This window comes from Micromys minutus, assembly GCF_963924665.1.
Source record: "Micromys minutus genome assembly, chromosome: 9".
Taxonomy (NCBI): Eukaryota; Metazoa; Chordata; class Mammalia; order Rodentia; family Muridae; genus Micromys; species Micromys minutus.
This window is the reverse complement of record NC_137978.1, coordinates 27,607,536-27,623,620: the sequence shown is the minus strand read 5'-3', so window position 1 is coordinate 27,623,620 and position 16,085 is coordinate 27,607,536. Positions and strand designations below refer to the sequence as shown.

The 16,085-nt window shown below is 43.3% G+C and overlaps 1 protein-coding gene across 1 annotated transcript in view; it reads left to right on the top strand.

Moving 5' to 3' along the window:
* The first annotated feature begins 2,122 nt into the window (after positions 1-2,122).
* The window catches only part of ZYG11B (zyg-11 family member B, cell cycle regulator), a 46,130-nt gene continuing 32,167 nt past the window's right edge, over positions 2,123-16,085 (top strand). The window contains exon 1 of the mRNA XM_080921737.1: positions 2,123-2,304. Coding sequence (XP_080777863.1) covers positions 2,302-2,304 — 3 coding nt within the window. The 5' untranslated portion in view covers positions 2,123-2,301. The remainder of the gene's footprint in view (positions 2,305-16,085) is intronic.

Sequence of the window (16,085 nt, the reverse complement as noted above, 5' to 3'; positions counted from 1 at the left end):
GTGATTGGCTGTACCATTTTTATTTAACTAATAGCTTTAAGTTAAGGAACAAGGGTTGCCCAACAAAAAGCTGGTAAAAGTGAGAATTCTCTCCTAGGCAACTAGACCTTCAGGTACAGAATTTAGCATTACAATACACAGCAACAGACCAAACCTCAACCCTAGAGAAATCAAATTCACAGATTAAAAAAATAGGACTATGCCAGCTTTGGGTGTGTCTCGGTGGTTGGGAGCTTGTGTAGCGTGTGTGTATGAGGCCAGCAGCTTAAGATCCAGCATTGCAGCAACCTCAACACAAAGGTAGCACAGTGATTGCCAAGGGATGGCGAGAAGGAATATGAGCATAGACACTCCGTTTTGCAAGAGCAGTGGAGTCTGAGCAACTGAGGATGTTGCCCAAGAGGAGAACACTTGCCTGTGCAAAGCCTTGTGGTTAATTCCCAGAACCGCAAACAAGGGGAAGGCAGTCCAGCGGCAGCCTTCTGGAAGTCCTGTTTGGCAATGGCTGTACCAGTACTTAATGCTACCTGAACTGCACCCGAGAAAGTGCGTAAGATGGAAGGTGGCCAACTGGCCAAAGGTCAGCAAGTTAGGTCTCCAGAAGTGCGTGCTCTGGAGAAACAGTGACACATTTTCTCTAATAAGGCCACACATCCTTATATAGCCATCCTTTACGGGTCAAGCATCCAAACACAGGAGTCTATGGGGGCCATACCTATTCAAGTCACCACGGCAGAGAAATGAAGAGTTGAATGAAGCAAGCCTGCACTATATAGTGAATTCAAGGCTAGCCTGGGCTACAGAGAGGAAAAAGAATTAAAGTGGAGTTTCAGGTGGTCTGGAAGCCACTGCCAGTGATGGAAACTTACAGAGATGTTCTCTCTTGTCTGTTTTATTCGTCAGTGATTTGAAAGCAAACATTATTAGTTAAATGAGCACGGGGAAGGAAGTATGGGAGGCCTGTGAAGGGGGACTTGAAGCAGCTGTCTAGAGGGTGGAAAAGCACAGTGTAGCCAAGCACCATCTGAACGTAAGATCAAACAGAGGACAGGCATCCAGACTCACAGTCTGCTTTGGGGTTTGCCCCAAGCTGTGGCTTCACTGCAGGTTCAGGATTGGAGCTTAAAAACACATTTTAATTTATTTTGTGTGTATGAGTGTTTTGCCTTCATGAACATATGTGTCATGTGCATGCATGGTGCCCTCAGAGGCCAGAAGAGGGTGTCAGATCCCCTGGAATTGTAGTTATGGTTTTAAGCTCTATGTGGGTGCTGGGAACTGAACCTGGGTCCCCTAGAAGAGCAGCCAGTGCTCTCAACGGCTGAGCCATCTTCCAGGAGCTCTGTTTTGATAGTAAAAAGGAAAGAGAAGGGGTGGAGAAAGAAAGTGAATACCGGGAGTGATTTTCATCATGGGCAACAGACCCTCAATGGACTTTTAAAATGAGATGCTGAAAGTAGTGTGAGGAATAATGAAAGACAGGGGTGGGGGTAGGGGGCGGGGAGGCGGGACAGTAGCTTTTAGGTCTTGAGTAAGGTCAAAGTTGGAGTATTAGAGAGTGAACAAGAAAAGCAGGTTAAAGAGGGAAAGGTCCATAGTCAAAAACTGAGATTGTGCGCCCTGAGGATGTGACTCAGTAGCAGGCAGAACACTGGCCTAACATATGCTATGTAGAGGGACCCTTTCTCAATAAAACAAAACAAATCAACTAAACGAAATCATGTAACAGAATGCTGAAATCATTAAGAACGATGACAACAAAAATTAATGACGATGAATGAAAAGTTAAAATTTGAAGAGTGAGGCATGGCAGTCTCCTGGAGGTAAGGTCTAAAGTGCTTCCAAAGCAGAAAGACCATTCCCCGGTGAGAGGGCGCTGGCTCCTTTTAAAGGCTGGCGTTCCGCGAAGGGAGTTTATGCTCGGACGGGGCGGAGTCTATAGGGGGCGGGACCCCCTTTGGGGCGGGGCCAAGCAGGCACGGGAAGAGAGGCGGGACTTCTAGGGGGCAGGGCGCCGTAGGCTCGGCGAGAGGGGCGGGACTTTCGCAGGGAGGGAGGGAGGGCGGGGCGGGGCGCAGCAGGCGCGGCGAGCGAGGCGGAGTCTGAGTTTCGGTCAGGCTGCGGCAGCCGCTGCCGTAGTTCTGGAGAGCGAGGCCGAGGCCTGGGCCCAGCCCGGAGCCGCTGCCTGACCGGAGCCTGCTGGAGCCCCCGCGCCGGCTGATCTTAGCGGCGGGCTCGGGCTCGGCCTGCCATCGCACGCAGGACCGAGGCTGCCTGCTGGAGGACCAGGCCCACACAGCCATGGTGAGCTAGCGCGGCCTGTCCCCCGCCCCTCCTCCTTACCCCGGGTGGCCCGAGGACGCCGGGCAGTCGTCTCCCTCTTCTTCCCGCACCCTCGGCCTGTTTCCTCTGGCTCGCGTTTCCCATCCACCAGCAGGAGCAAACCCCTTTAAGAGACATCCCTTAATCTCCCTCCTCTCTGGTGACACCCTTTTGTCCCCCGGTGACAGCCTCCTTCGCATTCTCCTCGTCCCCCCTCCCCGTCCTTAACCCTCGTCTTTCTCCTCAACCATTTTACCTTTCTCCTCTATGGTCGTTAGTCACTCCCCACCCCCCACTTTTCGTTCTCGCACTTTGCTTCCTTTCCCTCCTCGATCTCCTTGACCATTCTATCTCCGGCGCCCCTTCTTCCCCTTGGTCCTCGACCATCCGCATTTCCTCTGCCCCTTGTCGGATGTCCTCCGTCGTCGGCTCACACATCTGTCCCCATTTCCTTCTGCAGGCTTCTGGGGGCTAAGCAGGAGCAATTTGAAGGCAATTGCTTTCCGAGAGCTTTTGGGTGGGCACGTACAGATTTGTAGCCTTTCTTTCCCCTTTCTGTTTTGGAGTGAGGAGGAAGTGAGGGAGATTGGCGGTATGGAAGAATAGTCTGGAAGCTTTACTACCTAGTGTCATTGCAAAAACCTGAGTGAGGTGTGTTTCAGAGTACAATCTTGTAGCCTTTTTCGGATCATCAGGCCTTTTGACAGACAGCCAAATAACCAAAAAGGTTGTGAAATTTTTATTTTGAATGTGTTTTCATGTGGAGTTACTGTTTGGGAAATCAAAAATCTCTTGTAATTTGCAGGCTTTAGAGTTGTTGCTCCGAACACATGATTTGTTTTTGTTAGGTGGCAGAGACCAAGGGCATTTGAGGTCTGAGTATCAGCTTGGCAGTCAGATTGTGAGTCTTTCCAATACCTTCCTTCAGAAGGTTGCATTTGTTTTGCCCTTTCTGTCTTCTCTTGGAGAAACCCTTTCTTTGCAAATTTTCCTCTGCTTCAAAATGGCTGTGACTACAGTCCCTTTTTTAAGCGAGTTACCCATGTTTTGCAGTGTATTTAGAAAGCGTTGTCCCATCGTATACGATAAGCTAAATTTTGATCTCTGGGAGGAATAATACATCCTAGTCAAAAAGACTTCTGGCTAATCATAGTTTCCTAGGTCGTGTTTCCCTCCATGTGATTCTTAGGAAGGCAACTTACCGTCTGGTCATTTAACTGGGAAACGTCCACTCACCCAACTCCTTTGCTCCATTCATTGTCTTTCCCCAGGGACTGCTTCTCTGTCTCTCACTTGTGCCACTGTCACTGTGTGCTGATCTGCTCCTTCCCATGTTAGTCAGCAAACACCTGGGCCTTCCTTAAATCCCTTTGTCCCCAGTGCCCAGATTCGGTTTCCCTACCTGATAAATGCAGTCTCCCACTGAAATCTGAGGCACCTGGCAGACTACTCAGGGTGAGTTTAAACATCTCCTGGTGCAGGAAGGAGCAGAGTAAGATGTAGTGATGACTTTTCAGACTAGAGAGCCATCTTGTTGGAGAAGATAACCAGGCCGTTCAACTTGGAAATGTAGGCCTCTCCACAGAGACTGAAGATTGGGATTCGAAAGAGTCATTTCAGCTGGGTCTGAAAGATGACTGGGATTTATATGGGTCATCTGGGAGAGAAGAGAAACCTTCATTTTAAGTATGAATAGGAAGAAATTTAAGATATGTTGTGAAAGTTGGGTGCTCCTTTACTCCCACCACTGGGGAGGCAGAGACAGTTGGATCCCTGGGGTCAGCCTGGTCTATAGAGTTCTAGAAAGAAGAGCCAGGGCTACAAAGAGAAACTGTGTCTCTGGGGGAAAAAGATTTGTAGCGAAGGATTATGTGTTTACTACCTGGAAGGATGGAAGAAATAGGATGTATAATAGGGACTGTGTTGAGAAAGGTATTATCTTAGTCTGTTTAGGTTGCTATAACAAAATATCATCAGCTGGCTAGCTTATAAACAGAAATTTGATGAGCTTTGGAGCATAGAAAATACAGAGACAAGGACCAGCACATTCATTGTCTGAAAGGGGCTTCCTTTTTTTTCTTCGTGTGTGTGTGTGTGTGTGTGTGTGTGTGTGTGTGTGTGTATGGATATCTATATCTATCTATCTATCTATCTATCTATCTATATATATATATAGAGAGAGAGAGAGAAAGAGGCTTATGCACATGTGTATGTATGCATACATGTTTATGTGTATAGAGGCCAGAGTTGTTTTATTTATTTATTTTATTTTTGATTTTTAAAAATCTGTAGGAGAGATTTGCCTGTGTAGAAGATGTGCACTGCATATGTGCCTGGTGCCTGTGGAGGTCCGAAGAGTGTCAGGTCCCTTGGAACTGAAGTTATGCATGGTTGTAAGATATTATTTGGGTATTGGGAATTGAGCCTTGGTTCTGTAAAAGAGCAACAAGTGTGCTTAACTGCTGAGCCATTTCTCTAACTCCCCTTATTTGTGTAATTTTTTTGAGACAGAATCCTTTACTGCATCTGAAGTTTGTCCGTTTGTCTGGACTGACCTGCTCAATGAGCTCCAGGAACCGGCCTGTTCCTGCACCAGGGATACACGCACACGTTGCCATGCTGAGCTTTTTTATGTGTACTGAGCATCCTCCTGCTTTCAAGGAAGGCATTTATACTGTTGTTTCCCCAGCCCCTCCATTTTCTGCTCCCTACAGCAAAGCCTCAGGGTAGGCTGGTTTAATATTTACTGTGTAGTGGAGGACAATCTTGAATGATCCACCTGCCTTAGCCTCTCTAGTGCTGAAATTTTAAGTATGTGCTACAATACTTTGTTTATGTAGAGCTGTATATTGAACCCAGGCCCTTGTGCATGTTAGGCAAGTACTCTGTCAACACAGATATCTTGAGTTTCCCTTTTTTGTTTAAGACAGTCTTGTTACATAGCCCTAACTTGTCATGTAGTACAGGCTGGTCTCCCACTGAAGGCTGTCTTTTTGTCACAAGTCTCCTGTGTGCTGGCATGCATCACCATGCCCAGTGCCTAGAGGGAATTTTTTTTTTTTTTTTGCCCTGGTTCATAGATGGCATGTTTTCCCTTTATCTCCTGTGATGGAGGAGTAAGGTTGTTCCCTGGGGCTTCTTTTATACTAGTCTCATTCAGACAGTTTTTGTCTAGTTGACCTAACCACTTTTCCAAAGGCCCCACCTACTTATACATCATCTTACAGGCTAGAATAGCTATTCAACATACAAATTTGGGAGAAACACATTCAGACCACAGCAGATAATTGGGCATTATTGTGTTTTAAACTTCATATTCAACTACCTAGAGTTGCTCTTGTTAAATATGTACACACAATAAGTATGTGGGAAGGGTGTAGAGGGAGAATAGTGGCCCGTTGTGAGCTGGAGATTACTAGCAGGGGCTACTTTTTGTTTTTTGTGTAGTAGTTTAATATATTTAGTACATAACTGGATGATTGTTACAAAGCTTCGTGAGAAACAACTCAAGTGTTATGGTGCATTTTGAATACTTGATATATTTAAGGCAGAGATTCTCAAAGTTTACTGTGATTCAGGGAGGATTTTCTGGGTTGCCTACCTCTAGAGTTTGATTTATTACATTTGGGGTTGAGCCTGAGAGTTGCATTTCTCTCAAGAACTCTTGTAATGCTGATACTTGAGATTTAAGATGCAGCCCTGACCTTCCACTCATCCAACAGTGTTTGTGGAGTGAATCTGACTGTGTTTGCACAGGGAATGCAGTAGACTACAAAACAGGTGTGGTCCCTGCCTTTTCTTATCTTTATGTATGCACTGTAGTTTTAAATGTGAATGGGTTTAGCATATGTGAAAATGTGCTAAGTGGGCTGAAGAGATAGCTTAATGGTTAAGAGCTGACTGCTCTCCCAGAGGTCCTGAGTTCAATTCTCAGCAACTACATGGTGGCTCACAACCATCTTTAATGAGATCTGATGTCTTCTTTTGGTGTGTCTGAATGTCTTCAGTGTGCTTATGTATAATTTAAAAAATGTGCTAAGAAAGACATGGTAGCATCGTGGAATGTGATAGTCAGTGGTGGCTTTGGAGAGGATCCTTGTTTCAAGTGGAGACTTGAGGATTAAATTTTAAGAGTTCTGTTGTGAGGAGACTAGTATAGTTAGGAGGAGCCACATGTACACTTGACTTTCCTTCCAAGAAATTGAGGGAAATCCTGATGGTCCTGCCTACTCAAAAGATGAAAAACAAAGTAACAACAAAACCTCCTGGGTCACATCCATGTCTGTTAGCTCACAGAATATAGCTCAGGAGCCATTTGTTTTTTTAAAATTTCTAGCTGTTATTATTAGTTAGAGTCTGTCTCATCTTCAGAGTATACAACATTGATGAAGAGATGGCTTTGGCCAGCTGCTAAGAACTGGACAATATTGTATAGGCACTTTGTTACAGTTAATCCCAACATTCAGGAGGCAGAGGCAGGTGGATCTGAGTTCAAGGCCAGCCTGTACGGACAGAAGAGGCTACACAGTGAAACCATATAAACAAACCAAACTAAAAAAGCCCTCCCCCACAAAACAAAACCAGAAAACAACAACAAAATGGGAGTAGTGGAACTCACCTTTAATCCCAGCACTCAGGAGGTAGAGGCAGTCAGAACTAGGTAGAAAGACCCTGTCTCAAAAACAGAAGCCACTGGAGGGAGTAGAGTGGTGAAGAGCACTTGCTGTTCTTCCAGTGGACCCAAGTTCATGCCCAGCACCCATACCGGGTGGCTCACAGCTACTGTAGCCCCAGCTCCAGGGAAGACCTCTGGCTTCTACACACACCAACATTTACATACTCACACTGACATACGGAATTAGAAATAAAAATGCATCTTAAAAGCGAAGAGGGAATCCTGGGAGAAGGAGGGATCGGGACATGGAGATAGAGTGGAGGGCGGGCCAAACAGAAACTAAAAGTGTAATAGTTCCATAAAGGATACAGAGAAATCCCTTAGTGGTTGGTTCAGGGTGCTTTTGATTCTGTTGTAGAGGACTTGAGTTTGGTCCTCAGTATTCACATCTATGGCTCACAATCTCCTATAACCCCAGCTCCAGAGGTTGTGATGCCCTTGTCTGGACTCTGGCTGCTCTAGGCCCCTGCACTCATCCACATATTCCCAGATGGACACACATAACTTAAAATGCGATAGAAACAATATAATAGCTCGAATGTAAAATGTCTTCCACGTGCTCTTGTGTTTGAAGTTCACTGACCCTGGGAAGTACACTGTCGCATGGTGGGCTTTTTGAGCTATAGCTGGGCCTGGCTCAGGCTGTTGAACTGCTGGTTGGATTGGTGGGGTGTAACCAACTGCCTCACTTTCATGCTATTCTCACCGTGGAGGGATAGATGAACTGTGAGCCAGAATAAATCCTTCCCTTTAGTTGTTTTTGTCATGTAGTGTGGCACTGATGAGAAAAGTCAGGAATACTGAACGTAAAGGGCAGAAATGTGAGAGGATTCGGACACAGCTGCTGGTTCCCTAAGCTCATGCTAGATCTGAGTACTTGAGTTACAATATCTGTTCAAGGGCTGGAGAGATGGCTCAGTGGTTAGAGCACTGACTGCTCTTCCACAGATCCTGAGTTCAATTCCCAGCAACCACATGGTGGCTCACAACCATCTGTAATATGATCTGATGTCCTCTTCTGGTGTGTCTGAAGAAAGCTACAGTGTATTTATGCATAATAAATGAATGAATGAATGAATGAATGAGTGTATGAATGTAAAAAAGAACCGATTAAGCTAATCAGTACTCTGTTGTGGAGAAGGGGGAAGCTCATGGGTCCTGTTCTTCCTGATCTGAAAATAGAAGAGGGGCTAATTGGGGGAGGAGGAAGGGGATTTGTGGGAAGGGACAAGAGAGACTAATAAGAGGAGGAGCTGGGCTTGGTGCTTGCCTTAGTCTCAGATGAGAGTGGAGGGTCAGGACTTCAGAGTCATTCTTAGCCGTTCTTGAGGTTAAGCCTGTGCTATAGGACACCCTTTCTCAAAAAGCAAAACAAAGTAACAAGCCACTAAAGGTAGCATGTAGGCTAGGTGACATGTGTCCCAGAGACTGAGTTTGATGACATTGAGGGTGTGCTAGATGAAAGAAACACACCTATGATCAGATTGAGGAGACCTTGAGTCCTGTTGCTATCTTGAAAAGCTTATTGTTTGCTTCCCTTTTGAGGTGGGCTCTTGCTACATCCTCCAGGCAGGACTAGAAATGGTAGACTCAGGTCAACCTGGACTACATAAGCCATGTGTCAAAAAAAAAAAAAAAAAAAAAAATCAAGGTTTGGAGTATTGCTCATTCTTAGAGCACTTGGTCAGAGTGTGTAAAGCCTGGTGTTAGATTCCCCAGGACTGCAAAACAACTAATGAGACATTCACTGAAATCCTAGATTCATTAGAGTTCTTCAAGAGTCATGAATTAGAGTATTATTGTTTTCTAACTTTATTACATTTTTGTTTGCTTTTAAAGATTTTTTTTTGATGCAAACTTTTAATGTTAGCACTCTTGGAGGCAGAGGCAGTTAGGAATTTCTGTGAATTTTAGACAAGTCTGATCAACATATTGAGTTCTAGGCCAGCCAGAGCTACACAGTGAGACCCTGTCTCAAAATAAAAATAAAAAGTTTTGTAACATTGAATATTAAACTCAACTTTGTTCCAAGGCAGGTTTTCTACCTCTGAGCCATATTCCTGTCTCATGGATTGCTGATAACATCTCTATTATATAATAAATATAATAGCTGAGTGTAAAATATATGAAATATTAGTCATCCTGTAAAATGTACAGACAAATCACACTTAGGTATAAAGAAGCTAAGGGTAACTTTAACAGTGTTTTCTTAGCCTTGGCTGTCCTGGAACAGATGTACCTGCCTCTGACTCCCAAGCACTCAGATGAAGGATGTACTCCACCACCACCCAGCTTAACAGGGTTCTTTTAAGTCATGTAAGAATTTAGCTTTTATTTATTTGGAATAGAGTAGCAGGGTGTGGATAGGTGCCTGAGGAGGTCTGAAGATCCCCTGGAGCTACGGTTACAGGTGGTTGTAAACTGCTCAGGGTAGATGCTAGGAATCAAACTCAGGTCTTTAGAAAAGCAGCCAGTACTCTTAACCACTCTGCTATCGCTGGGACTCAGTAAACTTACTTTTTCTATTTTTTTTTTTTTTTTTTTAATTTATTTTATTTATGAGAACACTGTAGCTGTCTTCAGACACCAGAAGAGGGCATCGGATCTCATTACAGGTGGTTGTGAGCCACCATGTGGTTGCTGGGAATTGAACTCAGGACCTAACTGTTGAGCCATCTCTCTTACCTACCTACCTTCCTTCCTTCCTTCCTTCCTTCCTTCCTTCCTTCCTTCCTTCCTTCCTTCCTTCCTTCCTTCCTTTCCTTCCTTTCCTTCCTTCCTCCCTCCCCCCTTCCTTTCTTTCTCCTTCTTTTCTTCTTTCTTTCTATCTTCTTATTTTTGGGGGGTGGGGGGGGTGGGGGCAAGACTTCTTATGTAGCCTTGGCTGGCTTAGAACTCAGAATATAGACAGACTGGCACATAGACTCAGAGTTCCACTTGCTTGTTTCCCATGTGCTAGGATTAGAGGCATGTGTTGCCATGCCCAACTAACAATGTTTTTAAGGTTATTGAGTCTCAAGGACACATCTTTGGCACCTTCTGAATAAGTAATATATTCCTAAGGTTTTCCTAAGAATGTATTTCAAATTATGAAATACAGTTAGATAAAGACCTTGTCCCATGCAATGTAAATTCCTTGTTATAAGACAGGGCAAAGCTAGACATAGCGAGACCTGCAATCACAGGATTTAGGAGGCTGGGATCAGGAGTTCAAGATCAATTACACAGGGAGTTGCAGAAGGACAGCATGATGGTGCCAAGGAGGAGACATTATCTTACAAAAACAAAACTTGGCCTGGAGAGATGGCTCATTGGCTAAGAGCACTTGTTGCTCTTACAGAGAGCAACAGGGTTTGATTCCCAGCACCCACATGGTTGTGAACAACCATCTATAATTCCAGCTCTAGGGGATCCTATGGCCAGCCTCTTCTGTCTTCTGAAAGCAGCAGGAATGCTTGTGGGGCACATACATTCATGAGGAAAAAAAAACTTATGTATGAAATGAATAAATCTAAAGTAAAAAATAAAACAACAACAACAAAACCAGAAGGTTGCCGGGGAGATGGCTCATTTGGTAAGTGCTTAGCATGTGAGCCTGAGGACTTGAGTGGAGCTCCAGCACCCATCTGAAAGCTGGACACCATGGCTAGCACCTGCTATCCTGCTGCTGAGGAAACACATGTGGGAAGATTACCCACCCATCTGTAATGAGATCTGATGCCTTCTTCTGGTGTGTCTGAAGACAGCTATATATATATATAATATAATAAATCCATAAAAAATAAGGTGAAGGACTTTTTAGGTAGAATTTTAAAAAAATGGAGTTTTGTTGAATATGAGAAAAAAAGATTTCCAGGAAGAGGGATGGTGAGAGGATTCATTAAGTAAGGGTGCTTGCCACTGAGCCTGATCCACTCACTGAACCTCTCCAGTTCCTGTACTCACAGTGTGAGTTCCAGGCAGGCCAGGGCTACTTAGTAAGAGTGTTTTCTAACAACAGCACTGTCTGCTAAGATGACTTAGCTCGTCAAGGCACTGTGTTTGATCCCAGGAACCCATGTAAAGGTGAAAGGGCAGACTGACTCCAAAGTTGTCCTATGGCTTCTGCACATACAATATGGCATATTCCTCCTTCCCCTCCATAAACCATGCAGACATATGCAACAATAATGGCAGACTGATGTGGGTTAGTTGGTAGGGTGCTTGCCTAACTCAACATGTAGGAAATTTTGAGTTAGATTCCTTAGCATGTAATAAACCAGGTGTGATGGTGCATACCTGCCCCCAAAACAACACAGTCCTTCGCTGTTTACCTTCATACCTCCTCTCTTTAGTTTTAATTTTTAAAAATTAATTTAATTTTTACTTATTCACTTTAGATTCTGCTTATTGCCCCTCCTTTAGTTTTTAACATGTATTTTTATTTACATGTATTTATGTACACACACACACACACACACACACACACACACACACCTGCAGGTTCCTGTAGGGCTGGGAGGTGCCTCTGGATCCTTTGCAGTTGTGGAGACAGATAGTGAGTGTGAGCTCCAATGCTCTCAGCTGTGGCGGCCTGCTTCTCTTCTTTAAAGACATGTTCATTTTATGTTGCCCGGCTACAATGCACTCCTGCACTCAAATGACTCAGCCTGGCCAGCGTGAGGGCTGCAGACGAGCCACCGAGCCCAGCTTGTAGTCTCCTTTCCTAAGGACATTTAAAACCAGTTCTGATAGTATTAGTGTTTCAGTGTCAGTCATTGCCATAGTCTTTGGACAATCATGTCTCTGTGCTTCCACTTAGGAATTATTATTGGTTTAATGACTTAGGCTCTTATGTAGCCCATGCTGGCCTTAAACTTCTGATCACTCTGTCTTTACCTCCCAAATGCTGAGATTACAGAACTGGCTCTCTATTTCTTAAAGAGTACTAAATTTTAGGACATTAAAGGTAAGTACTGTAAAAGCTTAACTTTTGTGTAAACTTGACTTCATGGCTTTGGAGAATGCATTAGTCAACTTTCATAGGACAGACCCTTATCTCACCGGTGCTCACGTTTGCTAATGATGTCCGGGTCTCTGTTGCATGCTTAGACTTTGCAATGTTGAGGATCAAACCCAGGTCCTTAGGAGTGCTACACACATGCTTTTTTTTTTTTTTTTTTTTTCTCTTTTTAACCACTGAGCTCTACCCTCAGCTCAAGTAATGTAGCATTTGTAGCATTTAATTTTATTGCAGTGCTAGGAATTGGATCCAGAGCCTTTTTTTATACTAGGAATGTGCTCTACCATACTGCTATGTAGACAGCCTTTGATTTTTTTTTTTTTTTTTTCCCTTGAGAGCCACTCTCATTACACAGCTTTAGCTGGCTTCGAACCTGAAATGTTGCCCAGGGTGGCCTTAAATGTGCATTCCTTCTGTCTGTCCAGTGTTGGGATTAAAGGTGTGTGCCATCACATTTAATTTACTTTAGTATTTTAGAACTGGTTTTCACCCATATTCTACCAATTCCTTACTATTTTATGAGATAGTCAAGATAGGCTAGCTTCACCTTTTCAGATAAGGAAACCAAGATTGGCTCTCCTTGGACCACAGAGCTAGCAAGTAGCAGAGCCAGGAGACTCTAAGCCCAGAACTTCGAATTAGATCATTAAACCTGTATCTGTGAACTATGTTCAAAACTCAAGCCTGTAGCTAAGAGAAAACAATGCTGAGGCATCTCTGTTACCAATCCATACGACCCACAAATGCTCAGTGATTACTGATCTAAACTTACATGAGCTAAGGAGGAGGCCAGAGATTTATTTTCCATTTCAGACTTTGGTCTTTTTAAAATAGAACTTTACCTCCTTGCCCTTTAGCACACAACTTGCCATATTGGCTATTGAAGTGATACATGCAGAAAACTTGCTTTACCTGCTTTTTAACTTTGCATCTAGGAGTTTCTGAATAGTTATCAACTGTTTCTTTTAAAGCAGCTGAGAATGTTGTTTAGCAGTAGAGCATTGGAGTATCACAAACAAATCAAGACCCTGCATTTAGGTAGGCCAGGTATTGTGGTGCATGCCTTTAATTCCAGCACTCGAGAGGAGAGGCAGGGGATCTCTCTGAGTTCAAGTCTGCCTGGGGTACACAGTGAGATTTATCTCAAGCAAACAAGCAGGCAAAAGACATGGGTTTGAGCCCCAGCACAGAAACACAAACAATCTCTTTTGTCTAGTAGTTCATAATATCTGCATTTTTTTTTAATGTGCACTGGTGTTTCTCCTGAATGCATGTCATGTGATGGTGTTGGATTCCCTGGAACTGGAGTTATGGTGAGCTGCCATGTGGCTGCCATGTGGCTGCTGGGAATTGAACCTGGGTCCTTTGGAAGAATAACTAGTGCCATCTCTCCAGCCCCTAATACCTGTATTCTGGAGGATGATACCATCGGTGTCCTTGACAACTTTATTGACGTTCCTCGTTTGTGAGATGTCAGGAAGAGGTAGAGTGGAGGTGTTGATTATATCTGGTCTCAGGTGCTTGTTTCTAGAAGTCTGAGTTGGTGGATTCAGTGGTAGATAATAATAATAGTAGGTAGGGTAGGGCTCTAGCTCAGTGACACTGTGCAAGAGAAGCAAACATCTGTAACCCAAGATGCTTTCTTGTGAGTCAAAGTGGGTCTGTGTATGCTGAGGTGATGCTTGTCTGCCCTTCAGGTCTATTCTTTCATTTCAGCTCCAACCTTGTGACTTAATAGTTCCTTCTTGGTACATCATCTCTTTTTGCAAGAAGAGAAGTACACCTGGCAGTAAATTTGTGCTGGAAAACTGGATTGCTTAATACACATTGTGGCTATGATACAGAAGGTGTTATTTTAGGCTTATGACTATATCAGTGAACAGAACATTTTTTTCTGGTGGAACTTACATTCTATAATAAGCATTAACATTGACTCAGCGGTTAGCATGCTGGCAACTACTTCAAAAGTTCTGCATTTAGAGTGTAGTTATTCTAACAACAATCTCATGAGGTAGGTGTTGTTATTTTCTGCATTTCTTTAGATTATGGACTGAAGAACAGGAAGATGAAGTTCTAATACATTTATTGCCTAATAAATTTACATAGTTTTGTAAATGGAATTTTAATTCAGACATCTGGAGTCTGAAGTCCAAGATATTACCCAGGTCCTCAAAAAGATGTTAATAAAAATGCATTTCACATGGGCTGGAGAGAGGGCTCAGCGGTTAAGAGCACTGATTGCTCTTCCAAAGGTCCTGAGTTCAATTCCCAGCAATCATATGGTGGCTCACAACCACCTGTAATGGGGTCAGCTGCCTTCTTCTGGTCTGTTTGAAAACAATTATAGTGTACTCACATAAAATAAATAAATCTTTTTTAAAAAATGCATTTCATAGCCAGATGTAATGATACATACCTAAGTACTCAGAAACTGAGGCAGGAAGGTTGAAAGTGAGGGCAACTTGAACTGCATAGAGTGTTCCAGACCATTTTTCTTTTTTAGTAAATGAGGTGTGGGTTGAAGAGATGGCTCAGAGGAGATGGGAGTCTAGAGGACCCTAGTTCCACTTCCAGCACTCAACTTCAGGATGCTGAATTGCACCTGTGATTTTAGCTCAGTTTTCAGACTTCTTGGGTATTCATGAACACGTGACACATTCATACAAACATGTACATGTTAATAAAAATAAAATAAATCTTTAAAATAAAAAAAAATGAGGCGAGAGCACCTTTGTACATGTGCTAGAAAGAAGGTTCAAAGGTTAAGGGTATTTACTGCTCTTGCAGAGGTCAACAGTTTGGTTTCTAGCATCCATGCCAGATGGCTCACAACCCCGGTAACTCCAGCTTCATTCACACACACACACACACACACACACACACACACACACACACACACACATTCTCTCAATAAATAAACAAATAAATGAAATCTTAATGAAATCTTAAGACTAGAGGCATGGCTTAACAGTTAAGTACTAGCTACTCCTGTGAAGGAATCAGGTTCAGTTCCTAGTACCTGCATGGAGGCTCATATCTTAACCTGTAATTCATTCTAAGGGATCCAGTGCTTTCTTCTGATCTCTGGGCTTGAAGCATACATGTCACATATACAGAAAAAACACATACATAAAGACAAATATAATAAAGGAAAAATTTCAAAAAATTAAAAGTTAAAAAACGAACTTTTTTTTTTACATCTATTTATTTAGTTAGAATGAGGAGGGCTGGAGAGATGGCTCAGTGGTTAAGAGCACTGACTGCTCTTCCAGAAACCCTGAGTTCAAATCCCAGCAACCACATGGTGGCTCACAACCATCTGTAATGGGATCTGATGCCCTCTCTGGTGTGTCTGAAGACAGCTTCAGTGTACTTACATATAATAAATAAATAAATATTTTAGTTAGAATGAGGAGTACCTCATCCTATCGGGAATATGGAGGTCAGAGTGCAACGAGGCAGGAGTTGGCTCTCTCCTACCACATGGTTTCCATGGATCAAACTCAGATTATCAGATTGTGTAGCAGGCACCTTAATATAGTGAGATCCAGTCTCTAAATAAAATAATAAATAATTACTTTCTATAATAAAGTTGTCCTTCATGCCCCCATGTTCACCGTCATGATGATAATAGACTAACTTCTGAAAATGTAAGCAAGTCTTCAATTTAATGCTTTCTTTTATAGGAGTTGCTTTGGTCATGGTATCTCTTTACTGCAATAGGGCAGTGAATAAGACAGAAGGTCTGACTCTGTGCACTTTGGCATATGCACCATACACAGTAATTAAATAAACATGGGGTGTGCGTTTTGAGACAGGGCTTCTCTTTGTAGCTTTGGCTGTACTGGAACTTGCTCTCTAGACCAGGCTGGCCTTGAACTCAACTGTCTGCCTCTGCTTCCTGTGTGCTAGGATTAAAGGCATGAGTCATCATGCCCAGCGTATAAAAGTACTTCTTAAAAACAAAACTACACAACAAAGTCTTTGAGGTGTACAGGAAAGGGGCATTAGTAGTACTACTGTTATCTTTTGTTAGACTTGTTAACCTTAGGGACTTTTCAAGTAGGAGAAGACATCTTGAACTTA